A 16,289-nucleotide genomic window follows, 5' to 3' on the forward strand; every position below is an offset into this window, starting at 1 on the left:
AGTCTAACAGTTCCATTTTGAAAGGGAGACTTCCATATTGAAGTATTTGGATTTATTAAAATGAGTTTTACAAAATAGCTGCTAGGATTTCTTTATAAAAAAGGCGCCTTCTTAGTGATCTGACAGAAACTCGAGAAATGAGGACTAAAGACTTGTTTTTTCCAAGCATAACTCATGCTTTTAAAGAAATTTGGAAGATTTGAAGTGAAAAGAACATTTAATGGAACATTTGATTGAAAACCATCATTTTGACTGATGTCTTTATTCCTTGGATAAACATAATAACTAGCACGTCTGCAGTGCTTACTGTGAGCTGGACATTGTTCTAAGTACTTCATGTATCTATTCAATCCTCCCCAAAGCCCATTTTACAGATGAGGAGACGAGGCACACAGGGGTTGGGTTGCCTGCCTGGAGTCAGCTGGTGCCTGGCGGAGCCAAACTTCAGACCTGGCCTTGGGGCTTAGTGTCCAGGTCCCCATCTCCACCCTCTAATGCCTCCAACGTCAAGGTTCTGCTGCATGGTTTGTTTTTTTTTTTTTTTTTTTTTTTTTTTTGCGGTACGCGGGCCTCTCACTGTTGTGGCCTCTCCCGCCACGGAGCACAGGCTCCGGACGCGCAGGCTCAGCGGCCATGGCTCACGGGCCCAGCTGCTCCGCGGCACGTGGGATCTTCCCGGACCGGGGCACGAACCCGCGTCCCCTGCCTCGGCAGGCGGACTCTCAACCACTGCGCCACCAGGGAAGCCCCGCTGCATGTTTTTATTTGAAGTTAGCCTGGCAAATTCTAACGGCACAAAACACATTCAGCAAATTTTAGTATTTATGGAGCTTTCGCAGTGAGCATTTAACAAGAATCTAAGTCAAGCTGGTGAAGACAAACGAACAGAACACAAGCCCCAGTAATTTCCTGGGTCTTACCCCAGACCTACAGAATCAGGACCTGGGGGAGAGGGGTGGAATGCGGAGGGGAGAGGGGAGGTGGGGTGGTGAAGACACCACTGAAATATATTTCTCAAACCTCCTCAGGGGATTCTGATGCACAGCCAGGGTTCGGAATCATTGGTAGAGGGTCTGCATCTTTTGTTTTCTTTAAGCCTTGATTGGCTTCTTAGATAGAGACGAATTGGAAGATGTGTCTTAACATGTTGGAGATAAATATGGTGGCACAGAGCACCCAAGAGAAAAATAGAGCATTTTCTTATGGTCTTCGCATTTTCAGTGGTAGGATGTTGCCTTTTTCTCTGGTTCCTTCCAATTCTCTTGTTAAAACCCATAACTTCTGTCAAGAGGTTTGTAAATATCAGCCACGGGACAGAAGAGCCATTTCCCCACCAGCCTCCCTGGCCCACATCCGAGAATGTGGTTTCACCGTAGCTGTTGAAACAGAAGAGATTTATCATTTTTCTAGCACTCTTGTTGTTACCAGGTTAGGGTGAATTGCTCCCTGCAGGATGTATTTAGTTTAACCTGTGTTTTTTTTAGAGATTACTATTTATATCTCAATTTCTCATGTTCATCTTAGTTACAGGTGAAATTAAAGAACTCAGAGGAAGAATATGCTTGTTTTTAGAACACATAGAAATCATAAGAATGGCCATGAGAAAATCTCGCCCTTTCTTTTTTTTTTTTGGTAGCTGTTTGGTCCTTGTGAAAATAAACATTACCTTTTCGCACAGTGGGATGATTTCTATAGAAATACCTAAGTTCAGAATAGCCGAGGATTTATAAGCTAGACGTGAAATGAAAATGAGGACCCACACGCTGTCTATTTGTGCAGGGACAGAAAAGTGAATGCCCGTAATTTCACCCATCCCTCCCCTGGTCCTACATGTGTTGCCCTGTCATGGCTATAGGTCAGCAGAGCAGGCTGCGTACACTGGGTTCTGAGCCGTTCGTAGGTATTACCAAGGGCTGCCGGGGCTTGGAAAAGACTTCTGAACTGAATAATGAGAGCTCATGAAAGACAGAGAAAATAAGATTCCAGCAGAGAAAATCTTTGTCTTTGACTGAAAAGATAATTAATCTCTCCAAAAGTAAATGAAAGGTTATAGAGTCCTTTATTTTCATTTAGCCTTTTGGTTTGTGGAAGAGGAAAAGAGTATATTAATCATCTTTGTTTTGGATAAGATGGCATAATGGTTCATTTATTTAGACATGAATACTTGAGGTTGTGTCAAGAACTTTGCTTTCCCTTTCTGACACGATTAATTATGTTTCCCACCAATGACTGTTAATCGTTCTCTGAATTAAAGTCATTTTAGCTCAATGACATTTAGGATCTCAATCAGGATGCAGTTCAGAAATAATTTGAAAATGCCAGCAGAGCAGATGTACTGAAGAAAATCTATCTTGAACTTGGAAGTACTGGGTTGTATTAATGGAGTGAAACCCCATCTTTATGTGTAGAGACACATAGAAGAATCTCTCGTAAGGGCTGGTTTTCACCTGATTTATCAACATATCCTTCTAACATCCGTCCACATGGGGCACTGCTTCTGTCTTCCAAGCTGCTCACAAGCGTTACGTACCAATGTATTATTCAAACTCATGCATTAGACAGAACATTTATATAAAAGTTTTTGAAAAGCATTTACGAGTATTTTGTTTAAATCACCTGTAAGTCATGTGAAATTATAGCTAGAGACTTGTAATTTGGTATACAATTCTCAGTCCTCTAGAACAACTGAAAATGCAGAAGGTTTATAGACCTTGACATTTTGTTCTTTTTATAGATGAATGAATAACATATGGGTCAGATCAGGATAATCTTATCAGAAGCACTTATAAATATTAAACATTAATATGAAGTTGTCATGTCATTTGAAAGAAAAACAAACTCAAAAGACTGCCTTCATTTTGTGTACACCATCCAGGAAATGTGATTATTTATCCAGCAACCTCAGTGTTCAGCTTAGTGGAACTTGAGTTAGAAATGAAACAAGCTTTTGTCAGACTGCATTAAAGTGTATGAAGTTCTCAGAGAAAGAAACTGAAGAGTTCGTGGTGTTTCCTTTTCTCAAAGGGCTTCCAGTTTCAAATAAATTGATATTGGCTCACAAAATGAAACGAGAGTGTTGCTTTTGGTGTATCTACATTATAAATTGTACTTTCTAAAGTCTATGTAATCTTTTAAGACATGTTTAGAATGAGTAGAACAAAGACTTTTTCAGAAACTTTATACATTTCTACTATTTATGTCTTTTTGAAGTTACAGTAGTAATTTGAAGGCGAACATCTCTGTCCTGTGTCTTTTTCACTCTTTCGAGGTTCAAGATCACTTGCCAGATGCTGCTTTAAAATGTACTGTAGACCTGAAATTTACTCTGTGTTTTACACATTTATGTGGAATTCAAAATTTGACTATACCTATACCTCAAGAACATGTAGTCTAAATGAGAGGATAAAGCATGTACGCAAGTCACCATAATCTAATTTGGATGGTGAAGTAGATGCTGAAAATTCCTAATTGCCATTTCTTGTAGATGTATCAGGTATCATGTCCATCGAACAGTCTGTATTCACAACGAACAGCGTTAGGACTGTTAGAACTTGGGATGAACACTGACGAGGCTGCAGGCATTTAATATAAAGGTCTCTGCCTTCAGTTGAAGATGGGGAGAATACTTTGGTGACCTTTATATTTAAACAAAAACCTAGGTAGCATGTTACTTCATTGAAATAGTGATTAAACATTTACATTTCGGCAGACTGTCTGGTTGACCATCATGTTTGTGTGTTTCTAGGGCAGTAGAGGTGAAGAAGGACCAGTAGGACCCCCAGGACTACCAGGTAAACTGGTAAGTAATAGTTCTGGTCCCGCAGTTTATTTGCTTCATACAAAGCACAATACGTTTTTTAAAAGCAGCAAGGAGAGAAAAATAATTTACAAAGGGTAATTGCATCATCCTTACTTGATTTCTATTCCTATGTGAATGTGTGAAAATGTAAATGAGGAATTTCAAATTAAATCTAGGAGACCCTTAAAGGGTATTTTAATCAGTGTGGCTTGTAGCATTTATTTGAAAACTGGGAGAGATACAAAGTGCTACATTTGGCTCCTGGTTGTTCTTGGACTTGGAGAGCAAGTGCATGAATGCCGCCCTTTTACTTCTCCAGCCGTGCTTGTTTACACAGCCAGCGAGGCGGGGACTCAGCTCAAAGAGCCCACTGTTGGGAAGGGGTGCTAGCCCTGGAACTGGGGACCTCAGAGGTGGGATGGAGTCCGGGGTGGGGGTAGGGACTGGCTCTCTTCTCCTGGGAGTTGGGAGAGTGACAAATTTGAGAAGCAGAGTTAAACCAACACAGCACATTTATTCTAGACAGGAGTCCACACGCCCAAGGTTGTGTCTGGCTTATGTGCTTTCAGTGTTGCGGTAGCAGTGGTTCTGGGGACTCTGTGTTTGTCTTTCAGGGTTCTCTCGGCAGACCTGGCTTCCCCGGCTTGCCTGGCCCCCCTGGACTTCCTGGAATGAAAGGTGACAGGGTAAGATACCTAGCTGTCCAGAAAGTTCCTTATTTGGAAGGATGATTTCTACTATGTTGAGAAACCAAGGTCGCTTTTGGCCCAATGGAGAATTTTTCTAGAAATGACCATAGAGAGCTATCAAGAAAGATATCTTAAATTACTGAGAGTTGAGATTAAGAAACAACAACAAAAAATCTATTAATATAGTAATTTATCAGAAGGGAAAAATAAAAGCTGAGTAAAGTAAACATTTCAGCTGTAATCACACATCCTATGTAGTTCTAAACTTCCAGTCCTACTAGTTACATTTTACATGGATGTGATCAGAGGACACTTCAGGTTGCCAGTGACTTTTTTGGACAGCTGTCAGTTTCTCCAGGTCTGACCTGACTCTTTCTAGGTGGTGAGGTGATGAGGATTATTCATACTTGTTCCTATTCATCAGCCCAGTAAGGGGAGTTGGTTCGTTTTGAAATTATATAGTTAAAAACCTCAAAACACTGAAAAAGTATATTTTTTTCATTACAGGGCGTAGTTGGTGAACCTGGTCCAAAGGGTGAACAGGTAGGTGCCATGTGTGAAATGCAGCGCTTAATGTGCATTAATGTGCCTTACCAGCAGGGGGCACTGGCTGACCTGCGGTGTGGGTAAAATGTGGAGGCTCAATGTACTTCACAGTGAGTGAAACGCAGGGTTTAATTTGGTCTGTAGCCTTATCTACCATTTTAATAAGCCGGAGCGAATGATGGCTCTGCCTTCAAGAATACACATTGTCCTTCCTTTGAAAAGAATGGCCCTGTCTCTCTTACGCAACAGATTGCTTTACTCCAGTCTGATGAGGCCTTCCATAGCCGCATCATAATGTTTTGTTTTTTCTTTACCAAGACCTTAGCAAATAAACAATGCATGTGAATTAGAGTTAGTCCTTGCCCTGGTGTTTTTTTGTTTGTTTGTTTGTTTTTTTCTCAACTCTAAGAACCCTTTTTAAATATTACCTAATTATAAAATTGGTGGATATAGTCATTAATCCTTACCTTTAGCAGAAACTCAGCTTCACCTTCTGGCTTTTCTCTGGGCTGTTTTCTGGGTTGGACAAGCCCCTGACAGCTAGATAGGAAAACCACTGAGATCATTTCATATTTCTGCATGATCTTGGGGGCACTGCAGGGACTTTTGAATACTTCTCAATGTTGACTGGTTAAAATTGAGCCAAGGAACTAAGAACTTAAAAAATGTGATTTTAACTTTTAGGGTGCCTCTGGTGAAGAGGGAGAACTGGGAGGAAGGGGTGAACTGGTAAGACCCTTTTTTTTTCTGGTTATTGATGGAGACTCACTGATTTTTGGACTGTATTAGAAACATACGTACTTTTTCTTTTCTCTGACCTTGCTATCCTTGCTGACTTCTTTAAAGGTAATATGTTTCTTACATAAGCTAAAAAACAATCCCCGAGAATCGCACCCAAGATCAAGTAAAGTGGAGGGGAAACACAGCAACATCGATAGACGTGGCCTTAAGTGTTGGGAGGACAAAGCGTTCCCTATGGAGGGCATGTTTTCTTGTGGTTTTCCATGTAGACATTCAAGGTGATTCTTAGGTGGCTGTAGACAAGTCTATGAATAGTGCCCATCACGGAAACAAAATTAAAGCTTTATTATAGTTGGTATTATAGATTATTGTAGTTAGAGAATTGAGGCTCCCAAGTTTGACCGTGGGTATTCTCCACGGCCTTTTGGAGTCTAAGACCCTCCAAAGAAGTGATTCCGGGTCCAGGGGAGCCTTCTGCTAGATCTCCAGGAAGGCAGGGAGCAGAGCAAGTCATCACCTCCACAGCACTGCTAGGTCTGCTGGCGCATCCTTTATGGTCATGACACAACGTAAGAGGACCTTGTGTGGAAACTTATGCTTGGTCCTTTGGGGGGGTGTGTGCGTGACAGAATTCTCAGAAGATAGTTTCAGAGAGCTTTCAGTACAGGAGAAAATGCTGATAGTGTTTTATTCAGAGTTTTAGGATTTCAGTTAACATCTGAATGAGGCAAATCTTCCTAACTATTAAGTAAATTAGTAAAAGGGGGATTTCAATTTTATTTTCTGTTGAAACTGTTCATTTTATAAGCTAAGAGGATGTTTTGGTTTTTAATTTATTTATTTTTAAATTTTCGTTATTTATTTTTGGCCACACTGTGCAGCTTGTGGGATCTTAGCTCCCCTACAAGGGATCGAACCCGTGCCCCCTGCATCGGAAGCGTGGAGTCTTAACCAATGGACCTCCAGGGAGGTCCTTAAGGGGATGTTTTAAGTCGTCCTGTTTTGTAGTGGACATGCATTGACGTGCTAAGATGAGCCGAATTCATACCTAGAACTAGTGGTGGGAGATAGTCAGGGTTTTTTTTTAAGCATAAGAGCATTCATATTTGGTTTGATAAGAGTTTTGGGGTTGAGTTTAAAAATATTGTTAGAGTTTCAGAAATGAAGTCATCTGGTTTAAATGTCTATTATGTTTTATACCAGCATGCTAGCTTAATGTCTTTTGACTTGCACATTTCAGTTCTCCACACCTAGCATTTTAAATCTGAATGCAGCCTTGGAGAGCTGTGATTCAACCCTATTATTTAACAGACAAGTTAGCCAAAGGCTGGGAGGGGACCAGAATCCAAATTGTGAATCTAATTTTTTTCTGTGGTGTCATGGTTCTGTTCATGGTTTTCTATTGAGTTTGGCAGCATGATAAGCTTTTTAGAGTTTTTAGTAAACATTGTTCTAATATAATTTTGTTTTATTGATTTAGGGAGATATAGGATTACCTGGCCCAAAGGGATCTGTAAGTATAATGGACAGTAACGGTATAAAAAATAAAAATATGAATAAAGCTATAGAAAATGCAATGCTCTGCTTTATGAAAACATTCTAGAAAATTCAATTCTAAAAGGATTTACCTTTAAGGAAATTAACACCTACATTTATTCTCTGAGTAGTGGATTAGTCCAAAGAAAAAACCTCACAACAGTGTAAATGGATCTGCCTTTTGACCTAATCAGTCTAAAGGAAGTTTTTTTTTTCATATTAAAGTGGCTCACTGAATATACGTCGTAATTTCTTCCACAAATGGTTTACTTTATAAGAACCGACCTGTGCTTTGCAGTGACAAGAACATAAGTGAATTTCATTGTCAGTCATAGCATTGCAAATATTTCAGCAATTTTCCTAATCTTCTGTGTGTTCTCGTCGGGGAAGTAAGATATAGGCACGATACCTAAGAAAATACAGATAATTATTAGAGCGAGAAAATAACCATCTCATTCAATTTATCATTTTACAGAAACGAAACTGATGTCCTTAGAGATTAGATGCATTCAGAATTATAGAAACAATTAATAGCAAATCTAGAATGGCTTGCTAATTTGAAAGGAACACACGTCTAATAAAATAAGAAATTTAAGATAATACAAACAGAAAGGAGGAAGCTCAGACTTCAATCTCAAGTGCATCTATCACCAGTTTCCATGAATCTCCAAGTCTTCTTGTTTCTGGAATCCCCGCCCCTGACTTCTCTCTGTCCTGGTCCAATGTGTTATCCTCGTGACAGCCAATGTCATCTAGATGAGAAGATAAAGCCTACTATCTATTCCTCCTCTGCTTAAAACCCTTGAAGAACATTTTGTAGAATAATTCAGACTCTTAGCAAATGTATGCAGAGCCTTCGATGAGCCTCACCAGCCTCATCTCCGACCTCTCTGGAACGTCATCTGTCTGTGGTTCTTTTTGCTTGGCGCGTGCTGTTCAATGCCTTGTGCACTTCTTCTAGTCCTGGACACTTTCTCTTTCCTTAGAATAGCACCTCCTACCTAAGCTTTTAGCCCCATCCTCAGCTCAGCGTTCTCCGGGAGGACCCACCCAGCCTTGGTTACAGTGCCCTGCCCTGGGCTCTTCACACAGCACTGAGATGGAAATTGTTACGTTATATTATCTTACCTGTTTACATACTGCCTCTAAACACCATGTGACAGTCTCAAGCTTCAAATAACATCTTTATGCCTAAGAATCTTTGACAGAAATCGTTTAGGATTGAGAACAATGTAAAGAGTAAACCTTGATAGAATTCGGTAATGGAAATCCTCCTTCACTGTCTAGAAATAATCAGTAATGTTCAAAGGTGAGAATTCAAGTTATAAAAGAAAAAAGTAGATGAACAATGCAGGTGTGAAAATGAGTTAATTTCATTTAAATTTGGATATAATACGAGGAATTAGCTCTTGATTCATCACCTCCCTTCCTACCCCTGTCTTTCCTGACATTACCCAAGTAATACAGATGAAATTGAAGTGCACCGTCCCAGAATCAGGGGACAGAGTTACTAACAGAAAAGCTTTTCCTTTTCTGAGTGATTTCAGCAAGACAAAGCTGGTAAGTGGGTGAGGTCTGCACGCTGGTCTCTACATCAGCGTATCCCTCCTCAAGTGAGGAATTCTTTCCCAAAGACCCAGGGCCCTTGTGACGTCCTGGTCATGTTGGCCCTTGATCTCTTCATCAAAAATGCCCTGCTCCTTGTTCTAGCAACATTTCAGATGTTGCCAGCAAGGTAATACACTCCGATTCGGCCTCCTTTGTCTTCCACCAGCTCTTAGCGCATTCTGAATTCATCTTGGCTTCTCCTCTGGGTTTTTTTAGAAGTTGCTATGGTCTTGCATACCAGTCACCCGACAGTTCCCCAACCTTCGTTCCATAACACGTGCTTAGCTTTCCCCCTTGACCCTGACTCTGGAAATCTTTTAAGCCATAATTTCTTCATAGAGGCAATTTGGACAGGTTGACTAAGATGAATATCAATTTTTGTGTGTATAAAGCACACTCCGTGAGCTTTCTTTAGATGTGTCTAGCGAAAGCCTTGCTTCATCGCCTTCATTTCTTCAGTTTAAAACATTTGAGCTTTTGAACAAGTCGGCTTTTCCTAGATAAATGTTGCATATGAAAAAGAAGCAGACTTGAGCTGCCTTATGAACATTCAGATCTTGAGCAGTGGTGTTCCCTCAATGTCTCCTGTGCATTTATCTTCTTGTTTTTACTCTGAAAACAGCAGTCCACTGAAACTACTTTGCCACAAATTCCACCAGAGGTCGTTTAAGAAAAAGTGAATTAATTTAGTCTCTCTTTAAAGCAGTTTTTGTAGATGAGGACTTTAAAGATGCTTTTAGTGGTCTGCTTTCAGAAGAAAAATTTAATTGGTATACGCTTTTGTGCCAAGGAAATAATTGGTTTATTTTTAACATCTCTAATGTTTAGATTTTTAACTTCCTCAATACTTAGATAAACTGTGGACTCACTTTTCTTGTTCTGGCATTTTAAATGCATTGATTTAGTTTTATGTTAGTATTTTATAATTCCTGGATTCATCTGGCTTCTTCAAACTCTCCAAAGAATGTTATAAAGGCTAAATAACTTATGTTCTTGGAAATATCTTTATTTTATGCTCTCTATATCGGTGATATAGAAGGTGACGTGTCTTGTGAACTCAGTGGCCTTTCTGTGGCCAGAAAAAGTTAACACGTTTTATTAAAAATTAACGTGCTCTTAGAAGTGACTTAAAGTGTGAAGAATGTGGTTTTAAAATATATTCTTCCCATTAACATTTTGAAATAATAACTATACCCCAAAGAAAGATCTTTAAAACGTTTACTTGAGCTGGAATTCTAAGAGACTGGAGAGCTGCTGTGTGGTATTACGTGTGTTTACCTTGAGGCTTTGTAAGCTCTGAGCAAACACGGCTTGGGAGGCAGAACGTAAGTAAACCCACAATTTCATGGCAGCGCTTGTAGTAACATGAAGCAGACGCATTCCTTGTGTCTAGCCTGGACTAACAGTGTGCCCTTGTGTTCCAGGCAGGTAGCCCCGGGGAGCCTGGCTTGAGGGGACCCGAAGGAAGCCGGGGGCTTCCTGGGGTGGAAGGACCACAAGGACCCCCTGGCCCGCGAGGCGTGCAGGGAGAACAGGGCGCCACCGGCCTGCCTGGGATCCAGGGCCCTCCCGTGAGTGCTGGGCAGCCCCTGGGGTTTCCCTTTGGAGACTCCATCCCACGGCAGGGAGCGCGGGGGTAGGGCCAGACCTCAGCTCCTCAGCAGCATGGGGCCAGCTCTTCTGGTTCCAGCCACCTGTTTCCTTGCCCAGCCTGTCGGTTTACCATTGAACAATGTCCTCTTTGTGGTTCTGTGTACAAACTGGCTTTTGTCTTTTCTGTCTCAGGGCAGAGCACCCACCGATCAGCACATTAAGCAGGTTTGCATGAGAGTCATTCGAGGTAAATACATCATCGCCGCTTGACTTTTTGTGTGCTTTAAAGGCGGGGGATTTTGAATACTAGTAATTTCACATCTGTTCTATACAATTTGTCGCCATGTGCAATAGCTTATAGCCTCAAGGAAAAATAGTACCTTTCTGGGCTCGCCAGGATTTTTTTTTTTTTGCCAGTGTGGTTAATTTACAAGAAAGCATGCACACACACACACACACACACACAGATACAGACACCTTTTTTCCCCCTTTGGAACACAAATTCTCAGGCTCTTTCCCCTCTTACTATCCTACCACTTGGTGTGTACCTGGCACTGACCTAGGCTCTCTCTATAGATTATATGAGAAGTAACTGGCAGACTTCTGCCCATAAGAAGCCTATGCCGATTTGTTTATTATTTGTTTATTATTTGATTCTGGTTGGAACCAATTCTCTCATGAAGAAACACTCATCTTTTGTGTGTTCAGGAGATAGTATAATTTGTCTAGTAGAATCATAGAGTTTTTCAGCATGAAATGGTCCCCTCTATATTTGAAACCCAATATCGCAGACATCTTATCTTGAAAGGATATTTCCAGTTTAAACATTAAGTGTTGAGAAAATTATGACTTTATGTTAACTCTCACTTAAATAAGGCCAACTTAGGATACCTGCATTTGAACAATTTAAAAATCTTGTTGAGAAATGTGTTTCCAATTCATTTTCTCCTTCACACCCTAAATTAAAAAAAAAATTACACTAAAATATTTCCCCTATTTTAATGGGAGAATGTTTTGTTCTCCACGGTTTTAGTGGATGTTTCTTAATCTATTTAATGCTTCCTGAAAGAGCCTACACAGTTATGAGATTTTAAGACAGGCAGTGACCATTTCTAAGAAGCAGGCTTTCTTTAATGTCTGGTGTCTCTTCCAAGCGTGAAAAAACTTTTGAGAAGGAGAATGAATAGAAAGTCATGAATCCTCAGGGTATTTCATATTACTTAATATCTTCAAACTAAAACCGTGAGCCTAGGTCTCAAACGGTATCTCAGTACTAATTCTGGACAATGTCCTTGCATTTGAGAAGCTTCTGGGTGTCCACTTCTTCCTGTGTTGAGAAGCTCACTTTCTTTTCGTCCCGGGTTTTCAGGTAACCAGCCAGGTTCAGGTGACACACTCATCTCTTTGGACACCGCTCAGCCCTGAAGTTTAAGGTCTTTTATCCTCTTGTCTCAGAGCAGCAGGGTCCATCCAGGGAGGGCTGAACAAAGCAGCACCAGTGAAACCTCCTGGCAGAAAGCCCGTGGACAATGACCCAGCTCTATTCAGGCCTCACCAGCAGTTTGGAAGCTCTGGTGACACATTTAGAAAAAAGGCGCTTGAAATAGTTCTTTTTTCGTTCGAATCGCTTTCATATTTCTGACTCACTGGGACTGTTCTGTTTATTATCTTTTAGAGCATTTTGCTGAGATGGCTGCAAGTCTCAAGCGTCCGGACTTCGGAGCCTCGGGCCTCCCCGGGCGGCCTGGCCCCCCTGGTCCCCCAGGCCCCCCTGGAGAGAACGGCTTCCCAGGCCAGATGGGACTTCGAGGCCTCCCGGGCATGAAGGGCCCCCCCGGGGCTCTTGGTTTGAGGGGAGCGAAAGGTAAGGCATTTTGTCCACGTGGAACCAGGAACACACACTGGCTTTTTTTCAGATGGATTCACTTGTCCTAAAGTGCCAGGTGTCTAGGAGACAAGAAGACGGATTGTTCTCTTACTGTGGTGACGGTAAAGATTAGAAAACTATCGTTTGACATTTTCTTGGCCTTGGTGTGTGACGACAATAGACCCAATACTGGAATTAAGGTCCCTTGACTTGTGGTACCAATCTTTTACAGTTATACTGCTTTAATCATAGTTCAAGGTAAACTTTACAGGATCTGGTAAAGGATCTTTAAAGTTTTGTTTTTTGTTTTTTTTTTTTTGAGACCTTAATATCATTGTAGAACTCTTCTAAGATGGCAACTGGCCCTTGAATGTTATCTGTTACTTCAAGTAACAAAATTTGTTAGCAGGACATCAGAAAAATCACAGCATGCATCAAAGCCGCCTCCCTCTTCTTTTAAAGAGTGACATTGGATATCAGTTTTGCTGGTTTTTTCTTTTCGGCTCTGAGGTACAACTTTATTTCTTATTTAACATGTGAGAGGGTGTGAGGGAGTTTGTTTCTTCTCCTTTTATTTAAAGCAAGTTAAGCCCTGGAAACCAGTATTTTGTAGGCCAGCAGGATTGTGAGTGTGTTAGGTATTCTGCAGGATTTGCAGAAGAACTGGCTGCCTCTGATGGTGTTTGCTAGATGAGGTGAGTATGTCAGCATGGGGGCTGGTGGGCCTGGGATAATCGACAGAAGGGACTAAAAGTGCAGAGTTTCTGCATCATGATGAGTGACTGACAGCTCTCTGGGGAACTTCAGAAAAGTGTGGCATCAAGAACAAGAGAGGGACTGTTGTTTTTAGGCAGTGGTGCTCCAATTAGGGATAAATATTATGGTGCTAACGGTCAGAGGTCAAACAAGATGCCTTTCGGGATCTGTAGATGAATGCCTGATGTGTTTGGTTCACGACACTCTCAGCTGGAACAGTGTTGTTAATTACGTTTTTTGTTTTTGTTTTTTTGGCATGTGCAGAGCTGCATGTTAAAAAAAAAAAAAGAGCCCTAATTGGGGCCTCCTGTAAATCTGGCACGATTTTCATGTTTTTGGAGGCTGGACAAAATCATATGGAGAGAGCTCCGAGTTCACCTTAAAGAGAACTGGACCTCTTCTCTGAAAGAACCCCTTAGCCATTCATTCATCTTGGTCCTGCTTTGAGCTTGCATTCAGGAATCCATAGCGGAGGTGCTCTCCCTGTGGTCGGGCCCCGTTCACTCTGTAAACCATTCTAGGGAACTCCGTGCTGTGGGCGGACTGCTGGCTGAGCTCGCCCTGTTGTGCCCCAGCCCACGGATGACTCCTCTGCCTTGGTGAGTTCACTGAAGTGAACTAAAGTACAACGGTTCCGAAAGAGTGGTCCCTGCAGCATCAACATCACCAGAGACCCCCTGAGTCAGCAACTCTGGAGAGGGGCCCGCAGTGGAAATGCACAAGTGTAGGGTGGTCCTTACCCTACAGGCAAGGTCCCGCCTTCCCAGGGAAGGACCACCTTGTAGGGCTAAGAGGATCACAGCCCTGTTTTCTCTGGCCAAAAGGAAGTCTCCATATTTGGGGCTGATCTTGACTTTGAGTTAGTAAGAGCCCGCTCCTGAAGTCCCATCTTATTTCCTAAGACAGGAAAATGTCTGTGTACTCGCTCCACCAGGGGAGCCTGCCAAGGGCTGCCTTCTCCAGCCTGGGCTCCACATGGGACTGACCCAAGGAGCTTTAAACACTGCTCACGTCTGGGTCCCGTGCCCAGAGATTTTGATTGACTTGGTCTAGGCCCCAGGCTTTGAAAATATTCCCCAGGTTATCTGAACAAGCCATCAGGGCTGAGAAGCTCTGGAAACAAAGGTGACGTGATCTGGACACTTTCCGGGAAGCTGGGAATCGCAGTGTGGAATTGTGTCTGGGTTGCGCTGGGTTGACTCCAGCAGTGAACCTTATTTTGAAGGGAAGAAAAATATATTCCTATATTTGGAACCTGAGAAGTGTCTCTGGCACTAAGTTCATTCATCAAGCAGAGTTCGATGTTATAAGGGGCTTCCTTGTATTTTTTCTGCGGTGTTTATGACATAGCCTATAATCTAGAAGTGAGATAGTTATTTTCTTTTTTCTAAAGAGCTTTCTCACCCCGCCCTCCTCCATACCTTTCTTGGCATTGGGTTCCTTTAAAGCAGCATCTCCTCCGAGTTCTACTTCTTAAGATTTGGGGTGTGGGCAGAAAGGAATAATCAGATTTTCTATTTCAGTTGCTGCTGTCATATATTTGGAGATGTATGGTTTTAGGTCATTGGACTTGACCTTTCTTGTCCACCACATACATTAGCAGCCCTACTTAGTAGAAAACACATAGTGTTCTACTACCCAAAGGTAGTAAAACAAATATTCCTTGAGAATAAACACTCCACCATTTGAAACTTAACTGTTCCACCAATCAGAGAAGAGACGTGTTTCATTGTCACCTGTTGCTTTTTTGTTTTCATGCTTAACAAAGAAGGGATGGTGGAAGTCTTGGTTTGCCATAGAGTTGCTTTGAGGGTCTTTTTCCAGAGAAATTCCTATGTAGATAAGTTTTATTAAAACAAATAAGTTTTACTAAAGCTTTTAACAGTTCAGGCTATGTCTTAATCAAATCATTGTTTTCTTCCTAAAAAGTTACTTTGAAAAACACAGTGGAACATTTTTAACAGGAGCTAGTAGAAAAAAGCCTCAGACCGTACTGAAAGCTTCCATCATGTTTGTGTAGTTTTTGGTTTTCACCCACATGTTTTGCACACTTTTACACAAACGCATTAGAGCTGTGTGTTCATTTCATGTGACGCTTGAGCAGAAACATGAAAGGCACCTGACTGGCCCTGGGTCCACTTTACTTAGGATTAAGTCAGTCTTTCATGTCATAAATACTCTTTGTAAATGTTCATGGTTTGTTAATTTTAAGTCCCTTTGAGGAAGGCTGTGTGTATTTTTAGATCTTTTAGTGGGGGTCAAGCAGACGTGTCCCTGTGTTAACGCAGGCTGGGGAAAGTACACCGGGCATATCTGAGACTCACCTTTTCCAGTGTTAATCTGCTCACCTGGAGGTAGAGCATCAATTATAGCTTCCAAATAGATGAAATCGAGAGCAATTTTGGAGCAATGAGAATTTCTCTAGTTTCCCCAACTCTGTTTGTAAAAAGCTATTTTTTGATTCAAACTGCCTATTCCCTTCCTACCTTATCCAAAGCTTATTTTACAAGCTTTTTATATGTCTTTTCTGACAATAGGCTAACAAAGGTGGACTTGAGTTCCCTGAGCCAGGTTTCCTATGTCTTGAAGGAAGACGTGACCAGTGTTTGAAGAAGTAGATTAACCCTGGGGGTAGCAGAGCCGACACACGACGGCCGCTGCAGGTTGCAGTGTGGCTCTGTCCCGGGGCTTGTCGAAAATGTGTTTCCCCATGACTGATCACCAAAAAACAGTTTCAAAGTTAAGGCAGGGGTCTTTTTTTTTAATTTGGAGAAAATGTTATTCCATATATCATACAGTGCTGTTTATTACTGTCACCGTGCTGTCTGTCTTCCCTTTATTCTGCAGTATCCAGATATGCTGGCAATGCCATCCAATGAATTTTTACTTTCAGATCTTGTATTTTTCAGTTCTAGAAATACCATTGTTTTCCTTAAGAGTTCTCATATCTCTCCGGAAATTTCACATCACTTCGCCCATTATTTCCATCTTTTCCTATACGTTTGGTAACATATATTGATATATAAAATAGTCCTTTTAAAGAGACCGCGGTCTTATTCCTTGCAAACAACATTTTGAAGTTGGTGCGGCTTCATGCTAGAGCGCGCTTAACTGTCACTATCGCTGTGAAAGTTGCATTTTAATTTATAATCTT

At 41.4% G+C, this 16,289-nt stretch overlaps 1 protein-coding gene across 2 annotated transcripts in view; it reads left to right on the forward strand.

Annotated features, from left to right (window-relative positions):
- Positions 1-16,289, forward strand: part of COL9A1 (collagen type IX alpha 1 chain) — an 83,771-nt gene that overhangs the window by 56,359 nt on the left and 11,123 nt on the right. For both annotated transcript variants that reach the window (XM_060030641.1, XM_060030642.1), the window contains 8 exons: positions 3,746-3,799; positions 4,414-4,485; positions 4,996-5,031; positions 5,719-5,763; positions 7,256-7,288; positions 10,344-10,490; positions 10,705-10,759; positions 12,188-12,376. In XM_060030641.1, the coding sequence (XP_059886624.1) occupies positions 3,746-3,799; positions 4,414-4,485; positions 4,996-5,031; positions 5,719-5,763; positions 7,256-7,288; positions 10,344-10,490; positions 10,705-10,759; positions 12,188-12,376 (631 nt within the window). The remainder of the gene's footprint in view (positions 1-3,745; positions 3,800-4,413; positions 4,486-4,995; positions 5,032-5,718; positions 5,764-7,255; positions 7,289-10,343; positions 10,491-10,704; positions 10,760-12,187; positions 12,377-16,289) is intronic.

This window comes from Delphinus delphis, chromosome 14, assembly GCF_949987515.2.
Source record: "Delphinus delphis chromosome 14, mDelDel1.2, whole genome shotgun sequence".
In the NCBI taxonomy this organism is placed as follows: Eukaryota; Metazoa; Chordata; class Mammalia; order Artiodactyla; family Delphinidae; genus Delphinus; species Delphinus delphis.